This window comes from Bufo bufo, chromosome 6, assembly GCF_905171765.1.
Source record: "Bufo bufo chromosome 6, aBufBuf1.1, whole genome shotgun sequence".
Classification (NCBI taxonomy): domain Eukaryota; kingdom Metazoa; phylum Chordata; class Amphibia; order Anura; family Bufonidae; genus Bufo; species Bufo bufo.
In genome coordinates this window covers 360,328,187-360,345,862 of record NC_053394.1, presented here as the reverse complement: position 1 = coordinate 360,345,862, position 17,676 = coordinate 360,328,187, and the positions used below count along the sequence as shown (strand labels likewise).

Sequence of the window (17,676 nt, the reverse complement as noted above, 5' to 3'; positions counted from 1 at the left end):
TTGAGCCAGTTACTTACCCACATACAGACGTTTTCTCCCAGTCCGAGCATTCTCATTTTATATACTAACCTTTTATGTGCTACAGTGTCAAATACTTTGGAGAAGTCCAGATATACGACATCCATTGATTAGACGCTGTCAAGTCTAGAACTTACTCCTCATAGAAACTGATTAAATTACTTTGACATGACCGATCCCTCATGAAGCCATGCTGATATGGCGTTATTTGCTTATTTTCCTTGAGGTACTCCAAGATAGCATGTCTTAGAAAACTTTCAAACTGTTTACCCACGACAGATGCTAAACTTACCGGCCTATAGTTTCCGGGCTCTGTTTTTGGACCCTTTTTGAATATTTGCCCCACATTTGCTATGCGCCAATCCTGTGGAACACTCCCTGTTAGTATAGAGTCCTTGAATATCAGAAATAAGGGTCTGGCTATGACATTACTTAATTATTTTAGAATACGGGGGTGTATGCCATCCGGTCCTGGCGATTTGTCTATCTTAATCTTTTTAAGTAGCCGCTGTACTTCTTCCTGGGTCAGACAGGGCACTTTTAATGGGGAATTAACTTTTACATTCTGCATTTCATCTGACAGTTTATTTTCTTCAGTGAATACAGTGGAGAAAAAAATATTTAATAGCTTTTCTTTCTCCTCATCGCTCTCTGCAACTCCCCCCTCATTACTCTGTAGAGGGCCGACACCTTCGGATTTATACTTTTTACCATTTATATACAGTACAGACCAAAAGTTTGGACACACCTTCTCATTCAAAGAGTTTTCTTTATTTTCATGACTATGAAAATTGTAGATTCACACTGAAGGCATCAAAACTATGAATTAACACATGTGGAATTATATACATAACAAACAAGTGTGAAACAACTGAAAATATGTCATATTCTAGGTTCTTCAAAGTAGCCACCTTTTGCTTTGATTACTGCTTTGCACACTCTTGGCATTCTCTTGATGAGCTTCAAGAGGTAGTCCCCTGAAATGGTTTTCACTTCACAGGTGTGCCCTGTCAGGTTTAATAAGTGGGATTTCTTGCCTTATAAATGGGGTTGGGACCATCAGTTGCGTTGAGGAGAAGTCAGGTGGATACACAGCTGATAGTCCTACTGAATAGATTGTTAGAATTTGTATTATGGCAAGAAAAAAGCAGCTAAGTAAAGAAAAACGAGTGGCCATCATTACTTTAAGAAATGAAGGTCAGTTAGTCAGCCGAAAAATTGGGAAAACTTTGAAAGTAAGGGCTATTTGACCTGGCCTCCACAGTCACCGGACCTGAACCCAATCGAGATGGTTTGGGGTGAGCTGGACCGCAGAGTGAAGGCAAAAGAGCCAACAAGTGCTAAGCATCTCTGGGAACTCCTTCAAGACTGTTTGAAGACCATTTCAGGGTACTACCTCTTGAAGCTCATCAAGAGAATGCCAAGAGTGTGCAAAGCAGTAATCAAAGCAAAGGGTGGCTACTTTGAAGAACCTAGAATATGACATATTTTCAGTTGTTTCACACTTGCTTGTTATGTATATAATTCCACATGTGTTAATTCATAGTTTTGATGCCTTCATAGTCATGAAAATAAAGAAAACTCTTTGAATGAGAAGGTGTGTCCAAACTTTTGGTCTGTACTGTATATATATATATATATATATATATATATATATATATATATATATATATATATCTCGGTCTCTAGTTTGGCTGCTTTTATTTGTTTTTTATATATTCAATTTTTTTCCTTATAGTTTTTCAGTGCTTCCTCGCTACACTCCTGTTTTAGTGATTGAAATGCTTTATTTTTGTCATTTATTGCTTTTTTTACAATTCTATTTTATCCACATAGTTTTTTTCTTGTTCCCTAACCTTTTATTCCCATAAGGTATGTACCTTTCACAATTAGATTTTAGGATGCTTTTAAAAATATCCCAATATCCTCATGTGGCTGTATTTTTATTTTTGAGGACTTTGTCCCAGTTAGTTATGCCTATGGCCTCTCTTAGTTGGCTAAATTTAGCTTTTTTGAAGATTGGTATTTTTGTTCCTCCCTGAAGAAACGCTCTTTTGAACGATAATTGGAAGGTTATTACTTTATGGTCCCTATTTTCAAGGTGTCCCCGACCTGCACGTCTGTTGTTCTGTCAGGCCTATTGGTTAATACTAAGTCCAGTATGGCCGTCCCTCTAGTCGGGTCCTGAACCAGATGGGAAAGGTAATTGTCTTTGGTTATTGCCAAGAACCTGTTTCCTTTATGAGATATACAAGTTTCAGTTTCCCAGTCTATATCTGGGTAGTTGAAGACCCCCATAATAACCACCTTATTATGATTTGCCGCCTTGTCTATCTCGTTTAGTAGCAGATTTTCTGTGGACTCTGGTATATTAGGTGGTTTATAATAAACTCCTATTAGTAATTTATTATTGTTTTTGCCTCCATGTATTTCTACCCACAGTGACTCCACATGTTCATGTCCCTCACTTATATCTTCCCAGAGTGTGGGCTTTAGACAGGACTATACATAAAGGCAGACCCCTCCCCCTCTCCAGTTTTAGCGATCTGTACGCCTAATAATTGAGTCTCCCACTACCAGCACCTGTCTGGCCTGCCCTGCTCTCCTAGTCCCCTGCTTACTGGAACTGACATTCCCCTGACTGGCAGAGGAAGTGTCCGGCTGCAGCAGTGCTCTCCCTGGACTGACATCCCCCTGATCTGCAAACCATGCAAACCTGTTGGGGTGTGTCCGATCAGGCCTCCCTGGCACTCTTCCCTCTACCCTGCTTTCTAACTGTTACCCAGCTAGCTACCTCACTTTCCTGAGCCTCCTCGCTAATAACACCCCCCTCCATCTGCCCCATAGAGTGCTTGCTCAGTGAGCAACAAACTCTTTTCCAAATTGTCAACGCTTCTCAGTGTTGAAATTTGCCCGTTTAGATACTCGATGTGCGATTCCAAACGGGCAATTTGCTCACATTTTGAACAAAGATATGCACCCTCAAAAGGGCTTTTCCAGGACTGCATACATTAGATGTGCACTAGACTGCGCTGTCAGTAATGGAACACATACTAAATGGGGATTACGCAAGAAAAGAGAAAAATACAATATAGTGCAGTGATAAGAATCTAACTTACTCCCCTCCTAAAGTCTCTGAATCTCAAATCACGTAATCTAATGTCTCACACTTAATACAAACACACACTTGAACTCAAACACACGAATGCTCACAAACTCGTGTTATTTGCCTGCTTGTATAAATGCAGCTCTCAAACCAGCCTGCTTTTTTTCCTCTGGAAGTGCCATGTATCATATAGAGGATGTTAATACAACACACTTACTAATGTATTGTGATTGTCCGTATTGCTTCCTTTGCTGGCTGGATTAATTTTTCCATCACATTATACACTGTTCATTTTCATGGTTACGACCACCCTGAAATCCAGCAGCGGTGGCCGTGCTTGCACACTATAGGAAAAGGTGCCAACCTCTCTGGTGGCCAGGACTGTGGGAGCACATATAGACTAGTGCTTTTTCCTACGTAATGCAAGCACAACCACTGCTGCTGTACTGCAGGGTGGTCGTAACCATGTGAACAAAAAAAAGTTATGGGTCCTGGAAGGCAGGGAGTGAAAAACAAAATGAAAAAATGACAGTGTCAGGAAGGGGTTAAGCACTTATACTGTATGTTTTTTTAAATCTCCGTCTTGCTCCATGATAATACTCACACAGTGCTGTAGAATATTAGTTACCCTGCAGGCACAGTCAGCCGAATACAGGTGCTGTGTACCACCACCATCTGTCACTCAAACAGGTTGCCGAGATGTGTGGGTAGGCAATTGTATTTAAACAAATATTTCTTCCAGCCGGATAATCAGAAATGTTTCTGCTTGCAAAAAATTATATCAGGAAATTGCCCATAAGGGTAGGGACACTCATTGTGGCATCTGCATGAGATAAAATTCCCACCCACACGCGGTGAGCAATGGCTTCATGATCTTGGGGGTAAAATTGAGGTAGTACTGCAGTGTGTTGGCGGACGACTGCATAAGGGGTTAATGCAACTTTACTGTGCACTTGGTATGCCAAAAGCTGTATATGGGGTAGAGGAGGTTAACTAGCCAACCCCATGACTCAGTTGCTATGTAGTTGCTGGTCTCACCTTTTTATGTTGTGTACGGAGCTAACAAAGTTAGAGTGTGTCTGCGTGTGAGAGGAAATAGCAGCAAATGGAGATACTCCAGCCCTGTGAAACATGAACATGAGGCAGCAGGGAGAGAGAAGAGCAGATATTGCAGAAGGTTTAGGTCCATTACAAAGGGACAGTGCCTGGACAGAAAACCAGTGAAGGTAACACGAGTATTTACTCTGGACTTCACTGCAATTTGGTAGGAATAGGAGTTTCAGGCTCCCTACCATACTTAAGAGACAAGCTGGCCATCTGTTAAAGGGGCTGCACCCCTCAGCTGGATATTGTAGTACCACATTGGTGAGCAGGGAGAAACAAAATTATTGTTAGAACTTGCATTTCTTGGCCAAATTAGGAAGATTGTATAGCTTGTCTGGAAAGGTACTTAGAGGGAACCTACTGCCTATGCCCTATGTGCAGCCTTCGGAATGCTGATTTATGCAACGTGTTTGAACTGTGCCTTTTCTAGCAAGAGCATGTTTGTAACTGCTGAGTTGGTTCAGTAAAGTTCAGTGGACTTGGTTCCACCTTAAAGGGAATCTCTCACCCTGATTTTGGACTATAATCTGCTGTAATACATGATATGGAGGCCAGATCACAATTTTTTTTTTCCTACTGTGCCTATGAGTCATCTCCATTATGTTAGAACAGCATAGCAGTCCAGGCTATGTATTTTAGCGCAGCTTTGAGTGCTGACAGCGGGGAAACCTGGGACAGTAGGAAAATAAAAATGGTTGATCTGGACTCTTTATCTGCATGTATTACTGTAGACAATTGTCCAAAATTGCGGTGACAGATTCCCTTTAACCTAAGCCTATCATTGCATTGTACCACTACCTGCATTGCCACAGCATTGTATTTCACCATATCTTACCCTGCCTTGCAACTCAAAACCCACTGGAGACCACCACCAGGCAGGAGACCCCCCGACCAAACCCAGGGTTTTCCCCAATGAAAGCAAGGGAGGTACCCCTCCACTGTACAGCCCAGGGTGCACCAGAGTGAGGACTGCCACCATGAGTACTACGACCACTATCAGTGTCACTTCTGCCTCTCCTGTACTCTACCCTACTCCCTTCCTGGATCACAGGGAGGCATATCAAGTGCCTTCATAGATGCACCATAGGGAGGCACATCAAGTGCCTTCATAGATTCACCATAAGAAAGCACGTCAAGTGCCCACGGTTAATAATGCGGAATCATAGGATTTGGCTGCGCCACCATGCAGGGTCAGTGAATGTTTCGGCGTCTCTAAGCCTGACCTATTGCCATGTAGTTTGTTTAGCAGAATTGAGGGCACCGTGCTGTTGTTTCCATTTCGATGCATATAAAATATCCAGGATTAAATTTAATAAAAAATAGGGCCACACTGTATTTGCTGTACAGTTTGAATTCCTTTTACATCATGCATATAGATTGCGAAGCCCTGGCTATCAATCACAGCTTCAGACTAGAATACATTTGTATAGTAGACAGCACATGGAACTTTCTTTCAGTAGAGCCATTTTTTTAAGAGTCTCTTGACAAACTGCATCCAAATCAATCTGGTACGGATAGACCGATTCTTCAAACCTGCAAACTGAAGGGGCTTGTAATTCAGTGTCATTCCTATAGAAGTCGAAGATATTTGTCACTTTTATTGGCACCGTCTGACTGCTCGGAGGCATATTTCCATTGTTATGGAATTACAGTTCATTGGTATGTACAGTAGACTTTCCAAGAAATAATAGTGACCTATCATCACCTGTCCATGGTGGCCTGTGGTACACTGTGCATTGTATGGTGATCAGTTAACCCTTGTGTCCATCCACTGCAAAGCCTTGTGCAGGAGGCTGTATGGTGGCACTCAGAGTACCCTGTATCAATGCCAGGAGGGGGTTAGAAAGCAGTAGCTGCAATTGATTGTAAGGACTGACATTGTTTGCGGTGGGTTCTATAATTTGCATATGGCCATGTCTCTCATATCTTGGGAAGGGAAACATACTGTTTTATCTGTTCTGTCCAGGGGTGGGATTCAAATTTTTAACAACAGGTTCCCTACTCAACAGCGGACACGTGGCGTCACGACACATGTTTACATAAACATACACTATATACTGTATATATGCAACATACATACACATAAATACACCATGTACATGTTACACATAAATACCCCATATATACATGGTACACATACATAAATACCCCATATATACATGGTACACATACATAAATACCCCATATATACTCTACACACATACTGTACCACCCAACTTTTAAAAAGCCTAATGAGTGTAAGAGGGTTCAGGGGATGATCGTGGATGATAAATATGTGTCACCGAGGTTCCCGGAAGTAAGAGTCGGTTTCATGTGTTAGCAGCAGTTGCTTTTTGACACGTTGCTGTTTAGTATAGCTGTAATAGCTGATCTGGGACGGCTCTTACTGGGAGTAGTCAAAGTGCTGGGTGGGTGACTACTCCCCACGTTCCAGGCCGGGTCTTGGTTTTGGGCTATAAAACACAGGGAGCACTGTCAGGTGGTGTGGATTACTCATCTCTGACAGTGAGGCTCTGTTAGTCTCTGTGTTGGGACCTGGCAGTTTGGGCCTGGATTAAGGCCTGCTACCTTGTTGGCGTGAAAGCAGGTGGATTCTGCTTTGTCCAAGGACTTCTTCTTTGCTGCATGGTGTGAACGAACACCAGAATCACAAGGTGACTGTTTTCCTTGAAACTGACTTTTTGTTTTGTCATTTACTTAATGTGTGAATAAACACTGAACTGTTTAATTCAAAGACTTTGTTGTTGCCTCTATACTGCATCCGCTAACCTTCCTACCAGAGCAAACCCCCACAGGAGCTAAACTATGGAATGGAAGTGCTCATCTCCAGCTGCCGACGACGACAGGGAACCGGATCGGGATTCAGCCGGTAACACGGTTCTTCGATCCGGCTGTAATTTTAACAACCGGATCTGGCGAACCTGAGGGAACCGGCTGAATCCCATGCCTGGTTACGTCCATATAAAGTGTAGATGGACATGAACCTTGGAAATACAGTGACATGGCGAAGTAGACAGGTTGAAATGACCCATCCAGTGTTGATCCAATCCTTCACACGTAGTTTTGTCCCTGACAGGATTTTTTTTGGCCTCAAAAAACGCCTGACTTGATCAACAGTTTTTGTATCATTTTTAAGTTTTCTTTTTACCCATATAGTGTGTTTCAGCACCTAGTGTTCTGTAAGAGTGTTGCATGCTTAGTGTCTTTTTTAGAGGAAAATATGTGGCCCCATTCTCTAGAGAGCTGTATAGGAAAAAAGATTTTGTAAAAACAAAACAAATACCATGCAAAAACACTTTTAAGAAATGCCTACACACAATGCACAAGTGTTTTTTTTTGTTGTTGTTGTTTTTGAGGTAGCATAGGAAAACAATGGAGGTCTGTGGGAGGAAACACCAGATAATGAGAGAGAGAAAAATATGACAAACCCAAGAGCATTCTGCAACTTGAAAAAACACTGTTTGTCCTGCATTTAATATTTCCCATAGACTTCCATGCAATATCTGGAGCCAAATTTTTGATTTTTTTTTGTCAAAAAAACATCACCAGCAAAAAAAATGCACATAAATCTACAAAACACCATAAAAACACAACCCACTTATGGGTTTTATTTAAAATAAAAAGCCACAGTTTTTGTGCCAGTTTTAATGCCTTTTTTTTTTTTTTTTTTTTTATCTAATCAAAAGAAAAAAACATTTCAATCCTGTCTTTCACAGTAGAAGCTCTGAAGCTAACACTGTGTGGGATTTATTATCCATTTTTTATCCACTATTTTTCTGACATAATTTGTTCCTTTTTTGCATCTTTATTTTCAAACATAATTTTTATTATTTATTATTAAAATTACTATATTATTTACTTGCACCTTTTTCCTTCCTTTTGTAACCTGTCTAGTCACTTTTGTTTTTTGGTGAACAAAATGGGCATAGCTTGGTATGAAGTATGCCAAATTTAACATTAGTGACTGTGATTAGTGAAGAAAAAATTGAAGATTTTTGTGCAACAGTACTCCCCCCAAACCATTGACTTAAAGCAGTCAAATTAGATATGCCAGCTCACTGGGGACTAAATAAGTGTTTATGACCTCTTAGTAAGTTAGAGATAAGGGTTATTGGCACAAAGTGAAAGTAAAGAGTACATTCACAAAGTTAGACAAACAATTAACCCTTTGTGACTGAACGACTTAATATTTTAAATAAAGACCAATGGAAAAAATGATTTTTAGCCCAAAATGAGTAAAATACAGTCATAAAGAAAATTTTACTCTGAAGGTGTACATAGTCTTTAATGTCAGTATGTGGACAGTTAACCCAAATTGGTCAGTAACATCAGTGTAGATTCTCCAGGCAGAATATTAAGTAACCGGGGTCCCCAGACAAAGCTTTAGCATTCAGAGAAAGAACAGGGCACTCCAACGTGGGCAGGAAAGTGTTGGTACTAAATGCCATGCATCAGTTGCAATTTCCATTAGAACACATCAGAATGACTAGCCTAAAAAATGCCCAAAAAAACTCTCTCATGATAATTCCTCCCTACTACAATCATGAAATACAGATTAAGCAGCTTTATACTAAGTACAGAACATGTCAGTGAGGGAAACTAATCTAGATTACCCCAACTATAGCGCCTTACTGTAATTTCTAAACAGGTTTACAAGATTATAACACAGCTCACCAAGTCGTACTCAGTTGCGAGCTAGTCTAAATTGAAATCATTTTTTTATCCATAGTAATTCCATATTTTTCTTCTAGGTGACACACAGAGACTGGAGACAGTGTGGTTATCAGGCATTTGTCAAAATGAGAAGAATGAGGCGGTGAGCAGTAAACTGGACATCGACAACATGGCCGGAGTCTTCTATATGCTACTGGTGGCTATGGGGTTGAGTCTTCTGGTCTTCTCTTGGGAACATCTTGTCTACTGGAGGATGAGACACTGTTTGCCCAGCTCTTGTGTGGAACAGAGTCTGCTGGGGATCAGTCGGGTAAGCAAGAAGTAGTAAGGAAATAAAACTTCAAAGAAAGTAATATGCTCCCTTGGAGAAGACTCACATCTGACTTTGTATCAGATCTTTTTGACAATGCTTATTTTCATGTGCACAAGGTGACACGTTTCAGAGCAGAACCTGCTAAGTGCTCTAGTTGACGAAGGAGCAGGTTCTGCTTCACAACACGTTGCCTTGAGTACATGAACAAGAAGAAGATATTGTCAAAAAGATCTACAGTAAGATGCATCAGATGGTGTCAAGTGCACCAAATCAGTCACAAAATATAAAAACGTGCCACTAGAAATTACAAATTTTTGTCACTTGCCAAATGTGTGATGAGAAACGTGGGTGTGTTCTCCAAGAAGACTTAGGGGCACTTTTATTAGGACCTGTGTTTTAGACACCGGTCTTAATAAAGGCCCATGTCTGGCGGTCATTCCGGCAAAGTTTTAAAGAGGCACCGGTTACATTTAGACCATTTTCTACACCTAAACCAGGCGTAGAAAATGATGAATGAGACAGGCCTGCCAGTCCTTCCCTGCCTAAGCCACACCCACACAATTTTAGACCCGCCACCTGCGCCAGAAATGTGCCTAATTTAGGTGCATTTCAGAATAGTAAATTACCCCCTTAGTTTTAGACATATTTATTAAGTATTTTTCACAGTTCTAATAGATAAAGACATCAGATGTCAGGTAGTCACTAGTGTAACTTAATTATAATGTAATCACAGAGTACGTTCACCAGTGTAAAACGTAACTTTTACTGATGATCATTAAAAATCACCCAATTTGTGCCCTTCAAAAGCAATTAACATTGTGGCTGGGCAGGACAAGGAAGGGAAAATTGACTCACCCTCACGCTTGCCCTATCAAGCTATAAGCCCTGCCTAGCAAAACGGAATGGCCGGCCCAATAAGGGCGATCCCGTGTTAGGAAACTCTTAATAGGCCCTATATGTTCCTGACAAAGGATAGATACCGCCACCCGAGAAGAGACCTAATATGACTACAGTCCAATAGTAATGTCATAAGTCAATGCATGTATCAGAAAATAATAAATAGAGATGAGTGAATCGAATCCCACAAAGTGGAATTCGATCCGAATTTCAGGATAAATTCGATTCGCCTCGAAGCCAAATTTCCTTGTGCTTCGTGTAAACGAATCGATTTAACCTTAAATAGTGTAAAAAACAAAAAAATTCATACTTACCTCCCCCAGTTGCTCGCGATGGGTCACCAGTCGCCATCTTGGTTGAAGACCTCTTGGACGTGATGATTTACTATCGCACAGAGTTAGATTTTGCGCCAGATCTTCAAGCAAGATCTGGCCGACTTGAACTTTTGAAAAATTTGCTCATCTCTAATAATAAAGTTACAACAAAAATAATCACACATAATACATATATGCTCCCAAATAAACCAGTGGCGTCCAGGTTTTGATCACCAGTGGAAAAGAAAGGAGCACATACCACAAGTTCCAGGAATGTAAATTTTGTCCCGACTCATTTCTCTGAACCGTTCTTTGGGGTCAGTTCATCAGGGGACCACATATAACAACAAAAAAAAACAAAAAAAAAAACAATACAGGAATGGAGGCAATAATATGTGTGCGAATCAGATTATATTCTTGTAGTAATACCCAAATGATAATGGTAAATCTCATGGCCATAAAGAAAGACAATTCCATCATATTTGGGACCAAATATAATGCATCTGCATCACATACCAAATGTCCACAGTCCTGCTACTACTGAGACCCTTTTAAAAATCTACCACACACCATTTAAATACTGATAATCAAAGTATGCCTATTCAATAAAATCGAAATAACAGCAGGATAGGCCAATCAACATAACAATCGCTATGACAGAAAAGGGAGGATATGATTATACTTCCCTTAATCCCAAATGAGATGCCAAGCCTGGAGAGGGTACGATAAGGGATCAGTCTGGGTCAACACAGGAGCATTGGTGGTGCAGTGGTGGCCATCTTGATGGAAAGTCTGGTCTCTGTCCACTGGTGATAAAAACCTGGATGCCACTGGTTTATTTGGGAGCATATATGTATTATGTGCGATTATTTTTGTTGTAACTTTATTATTTTCTGATACATGCATTGACTTATGACATTACTATTGGACTGTAGTCATATTACTCTTCTCGGGTGGCGGTATCTATCCCTTGTCAGGGACATATAGGGCCTACCAGTAGGTTCCTGACACGGGATCGCCCCTATTGTGGCGGCCATTCCTATTTTGCTAGGCAGGGCCTATAGCTTGATAGGGCAAGTGTGAGGGTGAGTCAATTTTCCTTTCCTTGTCCTGCCCAGCCTCATTGTTAATTGCTTTTTAAGGGCACAAATTGGGTGATTTTTAATGATCATCAGTTTTACACTGGTGAAGGTACTCTGTGATTACATTTATTAAGTAGAAAGCCAGAATATGGCACTGCTTAATGTATTTGGCACAAATCACTCAATGACTGGCATAACATACTAAAGGGAATAAGTACCACAACCCATTTGCTGTTGGGACTGGATGGCAAGAACCTGTGCAGGACTTCCCTTTCTTGAGGAACTGGGTGAGGATTTAGCTCAAGGGTCTTGGAAAGGGTATGGAGGACAAAGCAAACGCTAGACCCTTCTGTTCTGCATGGCAAAACCTAGTACCATAATGAGGGGCCCATTTTGAATTTGTAATAGTAAGACTTTTTCTGTGGTTAGTGGAGATGTACATTTGATTTTCATAGATGTGGTAAGACTAAGGTTACATGGAAACTTAGAACGCAACACTGCCAAAGATCGCAGAACTATGTACTGTACATTACAACGTTAATGGGGTTGCGTTGTGACTTGCAAGATTTATCCTGAGAGTTGCAAAAAATACAAACCTGCTGGATTTTTTGTGACTGTCAAGTCGCAACACGACCTCATTTACTTTGATTATTTTGTGATGAACTTTTTCCGTGCCATGTTTGTCACAGCCAGAGTTGCCGTGTAGCCCCAGCCCAAGAGACACATAACTACAGGACTTTCTGTGCAGCTGTAGATTTGAGATCTCAGGCTATTCATGAAATGTGTTTGCGAAATTACAATTATTAAAATAATTGTTTAGTATATCAGTTTTCTCATGTCTGTTCTTAAATCTATAGGGGATTTACAGTTGTTTTCGTGGTGTCCAAAGTCCATCCCGTGGACCTGCTTGCCCTAACCCAGATGTGACAGGGACTCCTGTACCAGCCAATGTTTTGAGGGTACTCCAAACAGCAAGGGATCTGGTTTCTTCCTCTGGAGTTGGGGGTTCCCTGGAGACTGCATCTCATGCTTTACGTACATGGAGACAGCGGAGTGCGAGTCTTCAAGTTGCTTTCTCTGTGCAAGGGTCACAGCAGCCAACTCAAACCATTTCTTCCCCTCAGTGTGGTGTCATCACCAAACCAGTGGCAACTGTAAACCATGCTCTAATTGGACCTCTTCTTTCTCCTGCATTAAGGTCTTCTCATGCTTCTGCTTGCTTTTCCCCAGAGGAGATAGATCCCTCCTCAACAACACATACATTCCTGCGTCAGGAGAATGTCCCGCAAGTGTCCCTTATTTCACAGAATGGAAGCCTACAAGACAAAAAACTAGGCATTGGCAGCAGCCCTTGTGATATTTCCCACCTGACAGTAAGCAAAAGACTGGAGCCGATGCACAAACCACCGACCACTTCCAAAGGAGGCTCTCCGCACTGCAGAGCTTGGTGCCCATCCCCTATTCCAAGGCGAGTATCAAGAAGACCTTACCTGTTGTGCGATTCCCTCCAAAGGGAAGACTGGAGGCTACAACAACGTTGTGGTGGACCTTTTTACTGTTCTCTTCCTCATACCTCTCATGTGTGCCCTTTCTGCAGCAACAGCAATAGCTATCCTATGAGGAATAGAGGTGGTAAATTGTGTAATCCTGTTCCCTATAAGTCTTCCCAAAATGAAGCATGTTTTCAGGAGACAACCTCCACACATGTCATGCCATCCACCTTAACCAACAGAGACATGCACACTGTTTTTAACATGGCTACTCTAGGAAGGACTGCATGTTACTCCCACATGGGAAATAATAGGAATCCTTCCTCTTCATCTTTAGGAACATTTCCAGGTGGCAGTGCAGGAACCCACCACCCTACTGAAACATGGAGGAGAATTAGCTGGGAGTCAGAAGTGTGACATTTATGAAAATACCTGTGTATACTATGACAACAAGAACTCTGCCAGATTATAAAGATCACATTTGACTGCTGACTCTCAGGTGCAGGACATGTAGAGGGAGGTCTGTGGAATTCTTTATACCTATCCATAAAAAGTCTTTTGTGGTGTAATCAATGGAATGGATTAGGTATGAATTGGAACTATCATATTGTCACTTTACATTAAAGGGTACGTCCACATTTGATCACATTTTAAAGCTGGTATATAGGTAGAGTCAAACTAAAGAGTTAAGTAACTTGGGTCATATTCTGTTTATTTTATACGGATTCTGAGTTAGTATGGCTAGAGCTGCATTCATAGTTCTGCTGGTTGCCATTGGAAACAGTCAATAAGCTTGTCGTCAGAACCCTTTTCAGCTTAGATGAGCTCCAGTAATGCAGTAGTAGAGTTTTTTTTGCCCCTACACTTCCCAAAATGCTAATTACCAGAGCAAGCAAGGATTGTTGTGGGATTTCAGCTCTGAAGGCTCTAGGACTTTGAAAGAGTTGAGGGGGGAAATACTTTAGAAAGGGCTTGAAGTGAGTTAAAAATAAAAGATGGCATAGTCACCCTCACTGATTCCTTGCCACTCCCGTTCCAATGCTTACAGGGTCCTCGCTGGTCTCTGCTACCTGGTCCCTACTCAATATTCAGGGAATGCTGAGGCTGTGGCTTAGTCGGATCACCATTAAGGCCAGAGACTGGCTAAGAAGGTAGCTCCAGGAATTTCAAGGGTGTCAAAAGGAAGTATAATCCAGGAACCTAGTAAATTGGGAGCGGCAGGGGGTCGGGTGAGGGTGATTCAAAATCAGGATAAATAATGCAATGGATTTACAATTACTTACCTGGTTCTATATGTAAACTGGAAAATGGTCTTCAAAGATGTCCACCATTTTTGTGCAATCATAAATAGCATCAATATAACCTTATGATTATACTCACTCCTACAGGACCAAAAGTGATATGTTATACAGTAGGTACATCTGCTTCATCTGCCATCTTAATCCGAAAAAATGAGTTCCTATTATTGTAATCTTGCCAGGGATTTCTGTCTCTTTATTTGGCAGTTTGGTTAAAGTGCCATTATATTGAATGATTACAGGATTATATCGTAAAAGAATAAAAAACGACATTTATGTATATTAGTATCTGTGCCAGGTCAAATGTAATTTTGCTTCGAGGAATATAAATGGGATTCTGGGATTTCCAAAAAGTTGGCAAAGAGCAGTAAATGTGATAAAATATACAAAAACATAATTGACCTGTTCAATCCCCCACTACTCCCACGCAGCCGCTCCAGTGGTCCCTGTTATTCTATTTACTTGTTCTGCATTGATGACTTGCAGTACATGTGCATTTGATCGCTGCAGCCAGTCACTGGCTTAAGCAGTCTCATACCATCTATGCAACACCACTGCTGAAGCCAATAATTGGCTGCAACAGTCCAGTGCACATGTACAGCAGGTCATAGCTGCAGGGCAGGTAAACAGTGATTGGCAGGGACCATCAGAGCAGTGGTGCTGGAGTGGCAGGGGATTGAACAGGTGAGAATAGATTTTCACCTGATCACATTCCCTGCTCTTTGCCATTTTTCAAATCCTGGACAAATCCTTTAACATACGTATTTTAAATATATTTTTATTGAGATGTTAACATATTTTTATTGACAAGGATTTAAGTGTAGTCTTGTGGAAGCTGTTCCACTAAAGGGCTATGTCCACCTTCGCAACAATTTGTTTTATTGCTCCAATGAATCTAAAATTAAAGGATAACTGTGACATTTAGACCCTAATTTCAATTTTCATATATGTAGTTACTAATAACATGATATTCCAGAATCAGTTACTATTAGACTGACTTACCCCATATTTAATAAGATTCAGCCCTTAGCAAACAGTCTGCATAAAACTGCAATTTCACTATTCAGTTAAGATGGCCGCCACTGCCCTCACCCTGAGGCTAATCCCGCCTGCCCTCACTAGCCAGTAACAATAGCCCCCCAAAAGTGTCAGTAACCAGAGCCCTCCCCCGTAAAGGGTTAATCTCCTGCAGCACAAAGGGGTCCTCTTACCACATGTTGCTTTCATTTATACACTGAGCAGATGGCAGATCTCCCTTCCCTGGTGTGCGCTGCTCCAACTCTGCATTTTCCAGCTCTGCTGAGTGAGGGAGCGTCTGCCAAGCACAGGGACAGGGAGAAGTGCACACAGCCCAGGCACTGTTATCAGCTGCTGGGGAGGACCTGGCTTTAATCATTTACTTACAGTCCCTGGCTGTCAGTAATGTGAGCCTGCATCCAGCGTGCTCCGTTCTTTAACAGATAGACGGACCATGCCTAGCAACCCTATTTTAAGCACAGGTAAAAGTAGGCAGTACAGGGAACAAAAATGTAGAATTAAGGGGTAATTGAATACACAGTGAAAAGTTGAAATAGGGCCACCAAGGTGATATTAATCACCACAATCCAATACTCAAAAAAAATTAATAAATACGACAGTTATCCTTTAAGCAACTTTGTAAATAGTTTTAATTTGGCACATATGGGACCCCAAGCAAAGTTATGTCTTGGGGTCCCCTTGGCACCACTAAGCTCTGCCCCATCAGCCTGTCTGTGGCAGAGCTCCATAGGAACATAGTGAAATGCTCATAGACTCCAATGCTAATGCATTAGGGTCTATGAGAGAAGCAATCTAATGAATATAAAAAAAGTGTAAAAGAAAGAAGAAAAAGCATAAAAAAAAAATAGAAACAAAAATTTGAAATTAAAATCACCTCCTTTCCCTACAATTTTAATAAAAATAAACAAAAAAGATAAACAATAAAAAACAAAAAAACTAAAACATCCTAGGCACCTTGTGCGAAAATGGCCATTGTTTTCAAAATATAAAAATATTTATCCCATATGGCGATTGGCGTAATGGGATAAAAAAAACATCAAAATCAAGTGTGCATTCCCATTTTTCATTGCTTCACCAAAATTGAATAAAAAGTGATCAAAAACTCATGGACACTCCAAAATAAAATCAACTACATGAAAATAAAAAAGTTATGGGGGTTTCAATGTGGTGATGCAAAGAAAAGTTTTTTATTTTTCACAGTATTAAAATGCAAGAAAAACTACATAAATGTGGTAAAGTTATAATCGTACTGACCCAGAGAATGAGGGTGACAGGTCAGTTTTACTGCATAGGAAATCCTGTAAAAACAAAACCGATAAAAATACTAATTTTTGGTGGGACTGGCTGACAATTGAATGTGTATGGGGAGATCCTGACTCTCTCCTATGAAATGTTATTGGGTAGAAGAGAAGGAACGGGTGGGTTGAATTATACCACTCAATCCTTTGGTTCTCCCAAGAGATAAACTGCTGATGGAGATGTCTGGCAGCAGCTTTCTACTCTCTGCATATGGGAAACATATACACTTGGCTGAACAAAGTGTCCATGTCTATGAGGGAGATAGCTGTTGGCGGTCAGCTATTGAAGGTTTTTGGGCGCTTTGATTGTCTTCAGCTCCCAGGCAGAACTATGTGTCTCCATGGTTAAAAACTACAAGCTCTGTTTAGTCCTGCAGACAATTCTTACTTTTATCTGTCAAAGTTAAAAATATCTTTATACTGTGTTAGCCAGTAAATAGAAAGTATAAAATCAGATTCCTTCGTGGTTGATACCTTTTAATGGCTAACTGAAAAGATGATGACAAAATTGCAAGCTTTTGAGACTACTCGGGTCTCTAAGATTCACATATTTATACATAAAAATACAGGAGAATAGTGAGATAGATGAGATAACTGATGTAGAGCAGATCAATACGGGTGGAAGGGGAAACAAACATTTGTAGCAGTAAATTGTTTTAGCAGTTATAGATAAGAGTGAGAAAGTTTTATTGTCCCCTAATATATATATATATATATATATATATATATATATAGATGAAAACGGACAGCACATCCAGTAGAAAACAGTGGAAGTTTATTGGGCCACAGTGGCACAAAGAGGCGACGTTTCGGCACAAAGAGGTGACGTTTCGGCTCAAAACACAGAGCCTTTCTCAAGCATCAAACATAAGTGTAACATGTGGTTTAAATAGATATACATGATTGGTGGGTGACGATATCGATAAATACAATCAATAAGTGAAAATCAATTTGAAATCAAATGTGACATGATTATTATATAAATAATACAAAGTAATATGGTGATAAAAATGGTGGTACATAATTGAATATAAAACATTATCA

General features: G+C 40.6%; 1 protein-coding gene across 1 annotated transcript in view; it reads left to right on the top strand.

Annotated features, from left to right (window-relative positions):
* GRIN2C (glutamate ionotropic receptor NMDA type subunit 2C) overlaps nucleotides 1-13,470 on the top strand; it is an 86,384-nt gene extending 72,914 nt beyond the window's left edge. Inside the window, exons 13-15 of the mRNA XM_040438500.1 lie at nucleotides 8,980-9,212; nucleotides 12,366-12,881; nucleotides 13,336-13,470. Of these exons, the coding sequence (XP_040294434.1) occupies nucleotides 8,980-9,212; nucleotides 12,366-12,881; nucleotides 13,336-13,470 (884 nt within the window). The remainder of the gene's footprint in view (nucleotides 1-8,979; nucleotides 9,213-12,365; nucleotides 12,882-13,335) is intronic.
* The last annotated feature ends 4,206 nt before the right edge of the window (nucleotides 13,471-17,676 follow it).